The sequence below is a fragment of the Carassius auratus genome, chromosome 49 (genome assembly GCF_003368295.1).
Source record: "Carassius auratus strain Wakin chromosome 49, ASM336829v1, whole genome shotgun sequence".
Taxonomy (NCBI): Eukaryota; Metazoa; Chordata; class Actinopteri; order Cypriniformes; family Cyprinidae; genus Carassius; species Carassius auratus.
In genome coordinates, this window is record NC_039291.1 from 188,747 (window position 1) to 204,895 (window position 16,149).

The 16,149-nt window shown below is 35.3% G+C and overlaps 1 protein-coding gene across 4 annotated transcripts in view; it reads right to left on the bottom strand.

The window, feature by feature from the left end:
- Nucleotides 1-289: 289 nt before the first annotated feature.
- Nucleotides 290-16,149, bottom strand: part of LOC113065977 (deleted in autism protein 1 homolog) — a 31,345-nt gene continuing 15,485 nt past the window's right edge. For 2 of the 4 annotated variants that reach the window (XM_026237507.1, XM_026237506.1), the window contains exons 3-5: nucleotides 9,305-9,608; nucleotides 2,071-2,398; nucleotides 290-562 (exon numbers count right to left, since the gene is read on the bottom strand). In XM_026237507.1, coding sequence (XP_026093292.1) covers nucleotides 466-562; nucleotides 2,071-2,398; nucleotides 9,305-9,608 — 729 coding nt within the window. In that variant the 3' untranslated portion in view covers nucleotides 290-465. Of the gene's footprint in view, nucleotides 563-1,388; nucleotides 2,399-9,304; nucleotides 9,609-16,149 lie in introns of those variants that run through there. The other 2 variants (XM_026237508.1, XM_026237509.1) reach the window with 2 other exon arrangements.

A 16,149-nucleotide genomic window follows, 5' to 3' on the forward strand; every position in this document is an offset into this window, starting at 1 on the left:
ATTAGGGAAAATAGAATGTTACCTAAATTGCAGGGAAATGCCAGAACCTTTCTAATAACAGTAGTTACACTGTTGTTATGGACTGTAATTGATAACAATTGATTGTGATCAAGAATGTCCAAATGCCTAAACGTCATGTCTTCTGTACAAATTCTAATTCAATGACATTCATTGCAGCAACATCACAAATAATGTAAACAACAGACACCGGAAGTATATTTTATATATATATATATATATATATATATATATATATATATATATATATATATATATATATATATTCATTTATTCATTGATATTTAAACAGACTAAAAAGTTGTAAATACAACTTCTGAATGAAAGGCACAGTAAAATCAGACACAGCTGATATAATACTCAACTGAAATAGAAGTACAGTACAAAAGCGGACAGTTATTTATGCACACAAAAAAAATCTCTCACGTGCCGACGCCTAAAGAGAGGCTATCCGGTCACCGGTTTAGATCTGAAAAGAGCAGAGGGATCTTCAGTAAGAATGGCTGATGGACACTTATTGCTTTGACTCTGACTGGCCAGAACCCTAACATGGAAATACAAAGATTAAAATCTTAATTCATTTCATTCATTTGCACTGGCAGAGACATCATGTTGAAAATTGATTAGCTAGCTTTCAAAATCCAGGCTCAATGGAGTGATGCTGTCAGTCAAGCGCTAGCGTACTTCATTATCTAACGCATACTCATTAGCATACTGATCTAATTCATTGGTCCACCAAGTGCAAAATCAAACCAGGGAGGGAGAAAAAACTGCAGGCAGATGGCTCAAAGTTAAATTATCTTAAGTGTTAAAGACGTTTAATTCAATTTTGATTAATTTAATTGCAAAGCTGTGAAATTGAAATGTTAAGACGGATTTTAAAAACAGAAAGTTCAGTTTCAGCCTGCATTTGTGGATGCACATTCACACATGAATGAGTTGATAGTGCTGCATCACGCCATGTGCCAGTACATTATTTATAGTTAACGACTAATTAGAGAACTGGACATCGCTTTGATTTAATTGCATCATGTAATTTGGATTCATTGTGGCCGTCTCTCTGGACATGGTTTGATTAATACAGACACAAACCTTCGTAATAAGTCTAACCGCATTCATGGATCTGCTCTGGGGTGGTTTGACTACGCTCAGTTTTTAGGCTCTGCACTTTTAGTTCAGAGGTTTGAGTTACATAAAAACAGACTCTTTGGTATATGCAAAGCAATTCCAACTCATTTCCCCTCTCCAATTTGCTCTAATTAAGTAGAGATTTCCACATCCTCTCTAACGTTATGCTTTACGCCAAACTCATTCTTCCTGGAATGTAAGTGAAACAATTAGGCAGAAGGCGTTCTCTGAAAAAATTTGGACAGAGTTAATGCTCGTGGACTAACGTTCCCAGCTGCCTTTATGAGGGTCGCCATTTTTCAACTAAGCCTCCAGCGAGAAACCGGAGGATTTTGACAATGGTGACCTAACTGCTGCCTTTATTGCAAAATAAACCACTGAATAAAAGCAATGAACTCAAGACATTTCAATAATTTAAACATTAACGTAGGCAAAATAAAATGTACACATAACAGAATGCAGTGAAGGACGACTGGTTTGAGACTGAAGCTTCGTCAAACCTTCAAACCGGGATCCTCAAAGCCTGAAGATTTCATCGGACATTAGGGCTGTGCAATTTATCACATGCGATTGTCATGCACATCTCGTCAGTAATGCCAGTTCCGTGATTATTAGTAAATCTCTATCACCTGCTTTCAGATGGAGCGGCATTTAATACATAGAGCAGTAGTTCACTGACAATCAGGAAATATCACGTTCATTAACGCAGATCAAATCGCCTGCGATAATGAACTCAATATTACATAGCTTGTCAGTGAACTACGCCTCGGTGTATAGAATGACGCTCCATCTGAAAGCAGGTGATAGAGATTTACTACTAATCACAGAACCGTCTTTTTTTCACTTTCACACAAACAAGATGCGCATGACAATCGCATGTGATTAATTGCATAGCCCTGTTGGCCAGGGATGGGCGGTCATTACCTAGCGGTACTGCTTAGCTGGGTTAAGTACTCGCGCAGATCTTTAGCTGCCTGGAAGCGGCCGTATCGCTTTTTAGGGTTGGCGCATTCGTCCAACAGCACTTTGAGCTGGCCGTCTTTGGCTATGTGTGGCGGGGGGTCGTGAAGAAGTCCGCCGGAGCTGCCCCGCCACACAGCATATCGTGAAAGTAGATTCTGACATATGGCGTAATAGTTGTGGTCCACTGTGACCCGTGAGCACATCGTGTCTTTAGAGAAGGAAAGACAGGCCTCCTTGTCACACTCCTCAAACTTGCTCTCATACCAGACGTCGTAGTTCTCAGGCTTATCTACAGGAAGATGACAGAAACAACAGTTAATAGGCAGAAGTTGATTAAAATGAACCACAGACAAACTGAATTTCCTCTTTCAGGTTTTTGTAAAGACTACGACAAGTTGAGTCAAATTATGTGATGCTTATAAACATGTCTATTATAAAAAAAAATGAGGAGAGAAAAAAGTAAGGTGTAGAGTGTTGTCAAGGCTGGATCTGTCAGACCAGAGGCTTGTTTTTCCTCTTCGTCTAGAAAAAAAGACAACATTACTTTTGATTTAAGTCAAATTTAGTTTGGGTATTTGTGAATTTAGTTTGAGTATTGGATTTGTGTTTAAGGTTTTGAGAAAATGACTGATGGTTTCAAGAAAACTTGTACTATTTTATATTATGTTTTCTTAGAATTTTTCTTGCTACTTGAAAACTTATAGTTTAAAAGCTATTTGAAAAGAATTAAGATGTTAAGGAAAATAATCTTTAGCAATTTTAATTTGACAATTTAAACAATTGAATTGAATTATTATTATTTATTTTTTATGAAACCAGTGTGAATATGTAGAGATTCCTACTCGGTTGGCACACTTTAAACTATGTTTTTAAAGTAAAATTTTAAACATTTCTGGAGAGAAAAAAAATAGGCCAGTATTTTTCATTTTAAAATTGACAACAATATCTGGTTTTTATAAATCATATTTGGTCATGCTTATTCAGTTTGAACAGAGAGAAAATATCACTCAGTGGACTGACGGAGCAATTTGTGACTAAGAAATAGCACAGAAACAATCCTACAGCGTGTTCCTTCCTTAATAAAGGGACACAAATTGGTCTGTTTCTCTGCCCAGAACACCGATCCATACAACCTTCATCTTCACACTTATTTTTCAAGGACCTTGCAACCAGTGCAAATAAATAACCATTTCTATGATGGGAAACTCTTTGGAGTTGCAATAATGATCAAATTGATTAGAGTGGAAGAGCCCAGGAGATGCCAACCCCAATCATGTTTGAGAAACTCAATGGACTCTGGCCCTTGTCCTTCCTCGACTCCAATGACTTATTCTGTGTTTCTGGCATCAGATTCTGCCTCAGGCCCCAGACCATTGCCCAAACTCAATCATCGCTCCGCACAGATCTGCAGATGCTGAGAACCAAGGTGAAGAGATGTCATTTACTTGTCACATACATCTTTGCTGCAACATCAAGGCATTTGAAAATGTATGTGAATAGGGGTCTGTGCATTTGTGCAAGGGCATACAGGTGTAATTATAATGAAAGACCAAGTTCTTAAAGGCTTATTCTTGGTAAAGTATGCATTAAACTCCATGTATATTCAGTATGTGTAGCATGCAGTTAATTAGCTCAGTTTATTTTTTTCTTCCTTCTTTGCATTTAACAGTCTTACATTGGGAGCCTGGCAAGCAAGCGTGCAGCAACTTAACCCTATACACAAAAATATCCGCAAGAGACAAAAATTAGAGGCAAAGTACATGGAAACGGGAAATGACCATAATTATTACTTTGTCAGAGGCAAATCTTGGTAGTTACAACACTGGATGACACTTTGAGAAATTCGAGAAAGGATCAGTGGAGAAAGAAAACGAATATAAAATAAATAATTACTTTGACAAATGCACCGTTGATAAAATTTCTGATTCATTTAACCTTGAACATGATTTAAAACGAGAGAACATCCTGCGTTCAGAGGAAGTTTGAGAAAGCAAAACTGAACATGACCTATGTCACTCATTTTTATTCAACAAAAGGACAGTTATAAATAAAACTGTACAAATCAGGGCCATTATAAGGGAATGCAATACATCAGTTTTCAATAGCTGTATTTTAAACATAACACATTACAATATTATTGTATTGTGACCCACATATCAATATACAAAACCTTTCATAGTCGTCTATATACAGAAGGAATGGATTCAGACGATGACAACCTGAATTCAGACATGAATAAGACATCTATATTATTCATGTCTGAATTCAGGTTGTCATCATCTGAATCCATTCCTTCTGTATATCTTTATAAAAACGCCATCCTAATATTTTCTGTATTATTATAAGTAAGACATCTGCCCATTGCAAGAGTGGAAGGAAGCTTCTTGATCATCTTTAGCAGGCCAAGGAAATAAAAGTGATTGTGACGGTCAGTGAAGCGGAGCCATGCTCCAGATCGAAATTCATTTTAGGCTGTGACTTTCCCTGCGTCACTTGTCTAGACAAACATTCTACATGCAAGACTGGTGCTGGGCTCTCTCCAAAGCACTGTAGATAATTTCATTACGAAGCTGCAGATCAATGTCGCTTTGTGCTCTTTAAATACTGCACTGGTGAACTTGAAGCCTAACTGACTGGCCTATTGTACCATCAGATGTTTATAACAAAGAGCCTTTTTTGGTCTCAATCTATTTGCACAGATGTCAAAATGTGTTACTATGTCAAATTCTTGATGTAATGCAAAACTTCCTGTCAAATCTGATTACAATGTCTTCTATTCAATAACTAACCATACATACAATTTTATTTTATTTTTTTTTCTCCATTCTGTCACCGATGGAGTTTTGGTTCCTTGCCGCTGTCGCCTCTGGCTTGCTTAGTTGGGGTCACTTCATCTACAGCGATATCATTGACTTGATTGCAAATAAACGCACAGACACTATTTAAACTGAACAGAGATGACATAACTGAATTCAGTGATGAACTGCCTTTAACTGTCATGTTGCATTATTAACACACTGTTTTCCTAATGAATGTTGTTCAGTTGCTTTGACGCAATGTGTTTTGTTTAAAGCGCTATACAAATAAAGGTGACTTGACACACATATTTTCATTAAATCATGATTCACTGATCAGTTTACAATGAAACTGATTCTAAGTACGGGATAATGATATTGCAGAATAATCCCTGGCAATCAGGTGATCCGGACCCCGATCCGAAGCGGATGATAAAAGATATTTAAGACAAAACTGTTTTAAAATCTTATCAGTTTGTTAGTTACCTTATAATCCACTACAGTGTACAAAACAGTCATTGCAAAAGGGCAGCAGCTGTGTTCGTGCGCAGGATATAATTAAACTGTACACATTATATTGAATTGAGTTCTCATATTTTATTAGCTAACCAATCCACCACGAAAAACTGCTCCTAGCAAGTGTACAGCGCTGACTTCAGTTACAAGGATGAGCCGGCGTTATCAGCTTTTACAGGTTGTTATCGAGGTATAATCTACTTCAGAAGGTCACAACTGGCCAGTCAGAATAAAGTATTCCACAGAGCAGTGTAATACATTTATATAAAACATAAGAAGAATAAATACAAATGTAAATAAATAAATAATTATAATACAAAAAACAAATGGATGGATGGATAAATATAAACGGAACGAATGAATGAATGTATGGGTGGAAAAATAAACTAGATGGAAATAATAAAAATATAAAAGTCAATGGATGATGGATATAAATGATGATTGATGGATGGCTGGATGGACAGATGAATAAATATACTTGTTGGATGGATGGTTGGAATTTAAAGAAATAAACAAAACTGAAACCAAGACAAACAAAACCATGTATGAATATATTATAAACTAACAAATAAATAAATAACCATGGAACATAATTCATCATCATCATCATCATCAACATCAACATTAATATTACTTACTAGAAATTTAGAAAACTATCTGACCCTACAATATGTACCAGTAGGGTCACTTAATAACAGTTTATGGGTTTAAACAAATAATGATAATTCGGTAAAATAATAATAATAATAATAATAATAATAATAATAATAATAATAATAATAATAATAATAAAGAGATGAAAATCATTCTCTTTTGATCTGGGATATATTTTCCTAAAATAATAATAATAATAATAATAATAATAATAATAATAATAATAATAATAATAATAATAATAATCTACAGTGTGTTTGGTGTTTTTTTCAACTGCTTTTGAGGATGGCACTAGTGTCTGTATTTAAAGATCTCTATATAGAGATTGGCTGTACAGAATTTGTTATGCAACGAGCCCTTACATGGAGATCACCTGGGTCTGCATTATGCTACTCATCCATAGTCCAGAACAATCCAAATTCATTAAAATCAATATAAGGGTAAGAAAGTAACATGTGTACCAACCTGCTGTAAATCCTGTGGACATTTAGCATGAGACTGTTTTAACTTAGAGGTAATTATTTGTGAATGAAACACAATATCCTTAGCATTGCTTGTAAAAAAAAAACAGTGTTTAGCTTTAGTACTCCTTCAAAACTGGGCTAAAACAATTTAAATTCATCCTAGCGGAGCTGTTTGACTGGTAAAAGGGGACACCCTCCCCTCGAAGGCTCGCTCCCACTTCAGTGACAGAGCTGCTTCTGTGAGGCTTTTGGCACCGTGACAAGTCGCCATTAAAGAAAGACACAACTGGCGTCACTCTGTCCTCACGTGTGGGTCTCTGGTGCACCCGCCCGAACACAGACACATATTCTATTGAAGGCTTTCAGGGACAAACCTTGAACTCTGAATAGTGTTCTATCTCATGTTGGGTATCTCCCGAGATTCTGGTCACAAAACACAAAAGGTACAACACAAAATGTCTCTGTACGCTAGTGATGCACGCGATGCTGATGTGTTGGGTGTGTAACAACACTTTCTGCATCCTTCTGGGTTCTAAAGGTGTCTATCAAGGCATCTATATGTACAAAACTTCCAAAAAGCTTATTTGTATAACAAAAGTCTCTTATGCTCATCAAGGCTGCATTTAAATGATCAAAAATACAGAAAATAAATTGCAATTTTGCATAATGATTTCTGTTGGAATATCCTTAAAATTTACTTCTTTGATGCAAAGCTGAATCTCCATCAGCCATTACTCCAGTATACAGTGTCACACGATCCTTAAGAAATCATTCTAATATCCTGATTTATTATTAGAATTATTAATGTTGGCAACAGTTGTGCTGCCAAATATTTTTTGGGGGGGAAACTGCAATTTTTCTTTCAGGATTATTTGATGAATAAAGAGTTAAAAAGCATTTATTCAAAATATAAATATTTTCTAACAGTATAAATCGTTGCTATCACTTGTTAACAATTAAACACATCTCTGCTGAATAAAAGCTTAAATTTCTTTAAAAAAAAAAAAAAAAAAACATTCAATGAGGCCAAACTTTTTAATATGTAGTGTATATTCTTAGTAAATGAATAATAATCTGATAATAATGATAACCTTGAATCAATTCACTTTTGTGATCTAGTGGCAGTAGTTAACAGCTCACTGGAGAAAATCACTTAGAATTAAGGATGTAATGATTAACTCAATTTACAATTTGATTTGATTCGATTAACAATTTTGATTTCATGATTCTATTCACAATTTTTTGTAACAAAATTAGACTTAAGACGAATAAATTAAATGCCTCCTTTTATTATTGCTTGGAAAAACTGATGCACGTTTCTTTGTGTAATTCAAATATAACACTATAAAAATATACCAATATAGCACTTGCTTTTGTTGCTTTTCATTGCTTCTATTGTCCTAATTTGTAAGTTGCTTTTGATAAAAAGTCTGCTAAATAACAACATTTAAATATAATGTAAATAACGAAACTAAATAGAAATATTAAAACAAGCCCCCCCAAAAATTATCTCTTCATATAAACAAAACAAGGTTTTGCATGTGCTTAAAATTAGAGGCAACCACTGTATTTTAATCACGATTCAAACAAAGATGCTGCATATATGCAACATGAGCTGTTTTTAATCTAAATTAGATTTTATAATTTCGAAATTTGCAGCAAAAACAGAATGATTTGACTTCAGTTTTGTGAACTATACAATAAAAATATTTGATAAATAGATTTTCAACCAACTCGCAGTTAATCGTTACATCCCTACTTAGAATGTTGGTTTGTTCTTTACATAAAGCAACTGCATGACTTAAGACTTAGCACACTAGTTGACTACTTGTATGGTATGGCAATGGTTCATAAAGGTGTTTTTTGAAGCTCCAGTCTTCATTAGTTGTAAGTGCATGAAAAAAAAAAAAAAAGATCAGTAGATCCTTTAAAATTTCTCGATTTGTGTTGCACAAAAGAAAGAAAAAATCATAAGCATATGGAACAACATGTCTGTAATGCTTGGTATTAACTTGTTACATGTAATACAGGTTACGTAATCAGATTACAAAAAATAAATACTTGTAATCAGATTATATTATAAAATGCTCATGATCAGATTATAGTTACTTTAATAGATTACATATTAATCACAGAATGGCAGTAAATTATTCTTAATTTGATTCACCCTAATTCTAATTTTCTCCTTTTCCCTCTATCGCTAAATTATACCATTTATCTGGAGATAATTGTTAAATTATTACTGTAGTGTCTAATAAGCCCATGAGGGCTGGGCACAAATCAAAACAAATCAAATCAATCAATCAAAAATGTACACATTCGAAAAGTCTTCCTGCATTTTATCAACACACAAACCCACTGCAGTCCATTCAAGAACTTCAGTTTTGAAAGCACTGGCATAATGAAGTTCATGATCAGAAAAAAATTGGGAATATATTTTAGGACAAAAGTAAAAAGTAGTCAGAACACATTCCCTAACATGAGTAATCCAACAAATTAAATTACAAACTAATATTTACATCATGTAATTTGTAATCCGTAATCTACCCAGCACTGTGTAAATGGTTGCAGAATTTACATTTATGGGTGAACAATTCCTTTAACAATATCAGTTCAAATGATATCTCGCAATATGTGGATTGTGTACATTTTTGGGAAGCAAATGTGTGTGTAGTATTCAGTTGTCACTACGATAAATCAAGAAACACTGTGTGTAAAGATTGAGGTTTACTGTACATGAAAGAAAGATGAAATCCATTTACTTACTCTGTTTGATCAACCTCTTGTCGGCCACCACAACATTCTCCGCATCCACAACAATGACCTTCCCGTCCCGCGGGCCCACGGCGAAGTTATCGAAGCTAACGTCCAACAGATAGAGAGCAAAGTCGAAGTCGTTGTTAGTAAGCTGCTCTGCAATGTCCATCAATTGCTTGGCCAGGTCTACTCTCTTTTGCCAGGGCGCATTGAAGAAACTCCACAGCTCCTCTCCCACGTAGTTCACCGCCACCATCCGCCCGCATGCACCCAGGTACTTCGCAAATGGCCAGCCTTCGTCTGATGGGAAACTCTGAGAAGAGCACACAAGGGAACGATTTGGAGATTATGTACAATAAAAGTTAAAAGACCCTACTGAGTAACTTTCCAAATTCCCATCGTACCCCTTCACCAAACATCAAGTTCAAATAAAAACGTTTCTTCGGCCAAAAGAAGTTCAAACTCCATGTGAACTTCAAATACCTTCATAGAATAACAGTAAATTGGACTATGGGGAATTGTGATTGGTTTGAATGCTGACGGCGCTGCTTCTGGTGTCCAGACGTCGAATTGAAATGGTTTGAGATGAAAGCTAACAGTCTGGTAGGAGGGCTACTTGAAGAGGGCTGAAAACACGACATCAATTGCGTGCAAAACAGCAGGTTATTATTTTAATATGATGCTTGTTTTGTCGGACTCTAATATAGGCAGGGAATTTGTGGATGCTGGGTAGGCATCTGTCAGTTGTGACTTTCCTTTGCTAGCCTCTTCAGATACACACAAATGAGGCAAGTAAAGCAGCTGTACCCAAGCAACTGGGTTGGTCTCTCAGGTCCTTGAATGGGCACATCTTATTACAGCTTCTCTGTCTATTCCATCTACCACAGCGTGAAAGTGCAGAGTCAATTAGAAATGAAAGAGCACAAATTAGAGCAAAATAAAAGGAAAAACCAAATACATTCACTGCCTGACCACATAATCTGGTTTATTCAATCAGAGTGCCATTCTATTTTAATGATCTATATTTGAAATGCACAAAACCCTTGTCTTATTTTGTTCCGGGACCTTCCGGTTGATATTCAGAAGTAATTTCACCTGCTTCATTTTTCCAAGCTCCTCAAATTACTCTTAATAAGAGCTTCATAGATATTGACAGACAGTGCTGCGCAAGGAAAAGATGTGTACAACTGCAATTGGATTCGCTCTTATTTCACAGTCAGAGAAATTTAATAGTCTAGTTTAATCTGCCTCAGAATCTGGTTAAAGTTTAAAGCAGAGTCTCATTAATATTTCATCATACACATATTATTTATAAACATACAATCAGTAAAAGGACGCAGAATAAAACGGCTTCTGTTCAGACCGAAAGCTTTTTGTTACACACTCTTAAACTGGTAATGTAGAAAGGGAGAACACAAGCGATACCGCCAGAGTACCATGTTGCCATACTACTGTATTTAACACTATTTTTGCAATATGCATATTGTGCCCAGTAATCCTGAGTTTGGGGTGAAAGCAAGATCTCCAAATTACATTGTCCAAGATATTTCATATTTGGATTTATGTTGGTTTTGAATATGTTAAATTTAATGTCTCCAAAAATAGTCATATAAAGTAATCCTCAAGCAAGTGTACCATCTGTCTTTCTATCAGTGGTGTACATGCAGAAGCTAGACATCTTTGATGTTGCATTAAGCCTTTGACTCTTTAGCCGTGACCTCTAGGAACGGACAGATGAGATAAGACTCAAACTATCAGCCCAATCTAAAACACTCCCTCTAATCAGTGCTCAACAGTGCCAACAATTTATGCAAATCCAATTCGTTCCAAAGCACTATTAAATGGAGGATGCAATAATAACAATATTAGCTCATTCTGATATTATTAATTAGTGTGAGGCAAAGTGGAAGCGGGCATCAAGTCTGCGAGTAAGGCGCTCAATACTCTATAAGAGGACTGAGTCAATCAGCTCCTTCACAGAGCTGCTCACTCCCAGCACACTTCCTGTGTGGGTTTGATCAGGGGCTCTCCAGAAAGAAGGGGGAGAAATCCATGGAGAGGGGAGGAATACACCTCGCAAACCTCAAAGAGAAGGATTTGAATGGAGAAACAGCAGGCCAATTGCTTTTGTGTTGGGCTTTGTTGAAGTCTTGCTCTGTTAATGAGGGTTAAGGGTGGCCCTTAAAAAAGAAAGACCTGCATAAGAAGGCCCAGAGGCTGTTCGACATCACATTTATAGCCGCTTTTACGTAGTTCGTGTAGTCTTGGACTCAACAGAGATGGCTGAGTGAACTAAGGCCAGCGTGAGAGAGAGTTGATTTATTTAGCAAGGATGCTTTAAACCAAATATTTATAACCAAATATATATTTTTTTAAACAAATTCTTATTTTTAATTTTCTTTCATCCTGAAAAAAAAGGATCACTATTTCCACAAAAACACTAAGCAGCACAACTGTTTTCAGTGCTGATGATAATAATAAGAAATGTTTCTTGAGGAGCAAATCATATTAGAATGGTTTCTGAAGGATCAAGTGACACTGAAGACCGGAGTAATGGTGCTGAAAATTCAGCTTTGCTTCAAAAGAATAAATTAGATTTAAAAAAAATGATATACATATGCATATATTTAGTTATTTATTAAATAAATTTGATTGATCTGCAGTGATGCTTTAAGCTTGACATCAACTTGTCCCTGGTCCTATAGAGGGCGCAACAGGATAAGAAATCTTTGAAGGACTTCCACATTTACCCTCCGTTTCCAAATTATTAAAATGACAAATAAATGCAGAATCCATATATATATATATATATATATATATATATATATATATATATATATATATATATATATATATATTTATTAGAGGTGGGCATAGATTAATTTTTAATCTAGATTAATCTCACAGTGATCTTGAAATTAATCTAGACTAATCAAGATTAAAATGGCTCATTTGAATTCTGCCTACAGCATTCAGAATATGTGTGTTACCCAAATAAATTTGACAAACAGTAAGTCTTTGAGAAGGGGTTTATCAAGCTAGATGGTGCATTAGAAATGTACATCTTCTGTTTCCAAAATGCATCACAAACTGCTTGAAAAAGCTGTAAACTAATTCCACATTGCACAAGGTGCAAACAACCTTACGCCTGTTTCACACATAATCCGTCTGCAGTGCGTATGCGTTGCATATTTTTTTACGCACCAATGTTAACGCATTCCAGTTGCGTTCCAGGAGCGTTGCGTCTGCAGCAGTGCAGCGATCGTTTACGTGCTGAGTAGTGGACTGCAAACGCGTCCTGTGTGAAAGCACATCGAGTCCGTGCTGCACCACATGCGTAACGCACACGGACTGCATACGCACTGCAGACGGAGTATGTGTGAAACAGGCGTGAGCAGGGGCGTAGCTGGGGTCAGTGGGGACCTGGTGAAGGTTGTACCAGTGGGCCCTGTTTGAAATGGTTTAATTTGTATGTTCATTTATTTATTTTTATTTGTGCTATTTACACAATGTTTAAGTTTTTTTTTTCAAGTTTGTAGGTGTGAAGGTACAGAAACCAAATAATTAAATGTAAAATAGCACTATATAGTATTCAATGTAAAAATGAAATATACAATCAAACCTACATTTATTCAGACACTTTCAACATTTCTCACATTATTACAGTTTTGCTATATTTATCAAAGATTATATCTGGTGTCTGAATAATTTTTGGTTTGACTGTTAAAACTACAAAGTAGTCAAGATCAGTGAGAGATTTTCATTTTCATTTTCTTTGATTAACATTACAGCAGCCAGTGGCTAAATTAGGCACGGTCACTTTAAGAGACGATGAACGCATCCAATATAATACACATCCCATTTTTCCCTCAACTGTTTACTTTCACTTAAGAAATAACTGACAGTTTTTTTCGAGCATAATTTCCAAGGTGGATATTTTGACATATTTTGTATGTATTTGTCGGCACAAGAGCAAAAATAAGCAAATTCGATGTTCAAGTGTTTTGAGACGCCTTTCTCTTAGCAGAAGAGAGCTCGGTTCAGTGTCGCTGTCCGTGATACGTGGCTCTCTCTCTCTCTCTCTCTCTCTCTCTCATACGCACCGAACATCAGTAACCAGCTACTCCGTTCAGCTTTTCTGCATCTTGTGTTTGGATGCTTTAATGTTTAAATCGACAAGCCGTAAGGCGTAAAAACATGTGAAAAAGATAAGCTTTCGTGACGATGCGCAGCAGTGGTCCGTCAACTGTCCTGAGCATCTTTTTAGGCTGGCCTCAGCCAGTCGGTTATATAAAATATGAAGGTGAAAGTCACCATAGCTTGCTTAGTATAGACCCAGCTCCAAACCCAACTTTGAGAATAGATTAACAGCAATATTTTTTTTATCGCCCGATAAGAGTCTCACGTTAACGCAGCACGTTAACGCCAATAACGGCCCACCACTAATATATATATATATATATATATATATATATATATATATATATATATTAGTAGTCAAGATCAAGATCATATATATAATGTATATATACACCCTAAAATGTCTTATTCTAGCATGTCTAAGTCACTATGTGGGAGCAGCCATGTCAAGAAGATACTGTGTGTTGGTAATTTGTTAAAAAGAGCCATATTCCATATTAGTTATTAGTCTTTTTTTCTCTTTTTTTTCTCTGACATTCACTTGAAAGTTTAGATTGAGCTTTCTCATCAAAACAGATTGAAAAACTAAATTTTCTTGACATGTATCCTTGAAAACAATTAAATGTTCTCTGTTATGACTGTTAACCACACCCACTGGGTTACAGATTTAAAGAAAAAGTATGTGCAATAGCTTGCTGCACACTACTGCAACCCACATGGATGTTTTCAGCCTGGAGAAAATAAGACCAACTAATGGCCTATACAAATTAAACTAGTTTTCCCTGAGGTTTGATTTTGTATTTGAATCTCTTTATTGACAGGTTTGAAATCACATGTTTATTTTAGTCAATATTTTGATAATGAAATCCTTTAATTTACATTAAGTAGCAGCTAATTAATTCTTTTATATACACGTTATATACACTATACATGCAACTACATTGAACCTATAGTATTGACTTGTTTATTTCAATGGGTTTTGAAATGTGCAACTCGAGCATAATTACCAATTCAAATCTTGTAAAACCAACAAAAATCCCAATCACATCTGTCTCTGCATTTGAAGTCACAGAACTGTTAATAACTGTAACCAGGAATATAGCTAAATATAACTAATAGCAACATAATAGCAACAACGTACGGTATTAAGTAATCGTGATTTATGTGAATAGTTTATTTTGGATAAAACGTATATAAATCATGTAAAAGGTAAACTATGAGGATGAAAAAAACAACAACAACAACATAGGGAATAGAGAACGAGACTGAAACCGTGTGCCCAGCAAATCTCTAGAGAATCTCACCCTGTTGAAAATGAAACAGCCTCAGACAAATGGCTGTCCTCCAGAGGAGAGGATAAAAAGAGTAAACTTGCAGTTTTTACAATGTCATGCCCTTCCAAACAGCATCTCACATGAGAGCATGTTTGTTATGTGCTTGTGTTTGTGATAGGGATGCTCCGATACTGATACTGGGCCTGATACTGTGCTCCTGTACTCACACTCGTACTGGTAAAAATGCTATGATACCAAAAGCCGATACAGAACAGTGTGTGAATAGAGCCGTGTCCAGAAAAAGAAACTCTGAAAACAGAACAACTGAGAGTAGAATATTATAGACTAATAGACTAAGACATTTATTTTTAAATGCAAGTACATTTTCTAAATGTACAAAACCATTAGGTTGGGATTTGATTTTGTCAATAATATATTTGAATTCATTCTTTATAATCGGAATGAAAACATGAGTATTTTAAATATAGTTTCATTGAGAATCATCACTCAACCTACAATTCTTTTGGAACTCCAATTACGATATTCTGTTCAATAAAAAAATGGGAATTGCTGGGCAGCTAGATGTAGAATCAACAGCATCTACACTGGCTCTAATGAGAGACGCTGGTATCTTTAAATTAAAGAGTGTGTACCGAAGATTGAGATGACCCTATGATATGTGACTAACATGCCTTTTAATTATTCAGCATGAAATGCAAATATAAGTAAAAATGGCATACGCGCTGATGTTTAATTTAACAGCATGGCATGAACATCAAGCAGATGTTCTTGTTAGTGCCTCGTCTTGTCCTATACAGGAGCAGTCACGTACATTTTTTTTTTCACCCAGTAAAAATTCTGTCACAAACTTGTTGTTGGCTTGTCAGATTCTCTTGCAATGCTTCTGTTCTGTCAACCAACACCTTCTTACACATTAAACAACCCTAACACGTGATATAGTCCTGGTACTTTGGACTATAGTTGGTTTTAAAACACACTTATATGTTAAACATTTGTGCCAATAACAGATTCTCTGAAGATCACACTATATTTGATACAAAAATAACTTGACTGACTCAAATTAAGGAAAAAAAAAAAAAATCATAAATGAACTTTTTCCACACAAAAAAAATATATATATAAATAAAAATAATAATAATAATATGTTTATATATATATATATATATATATATATATATATATATATATATATATATATTTATTTATTTATTTATTTTTTCATAGACAAAGTATGCTACATGTTATTTGACAACATGCTTAAACAAACTTTTCAAATTATATCCAAACAATATAGAAGTGCAGTTTACAGCGTCTTCCAGTCTGGGATAGGGCAGGGGTTTTAGTTTTAGAATTAGGGATCTTGTTACCTTGGCATCAAGATGTTTGCGTTTACCAAAATAGATGTTAAAAGCAACCCTA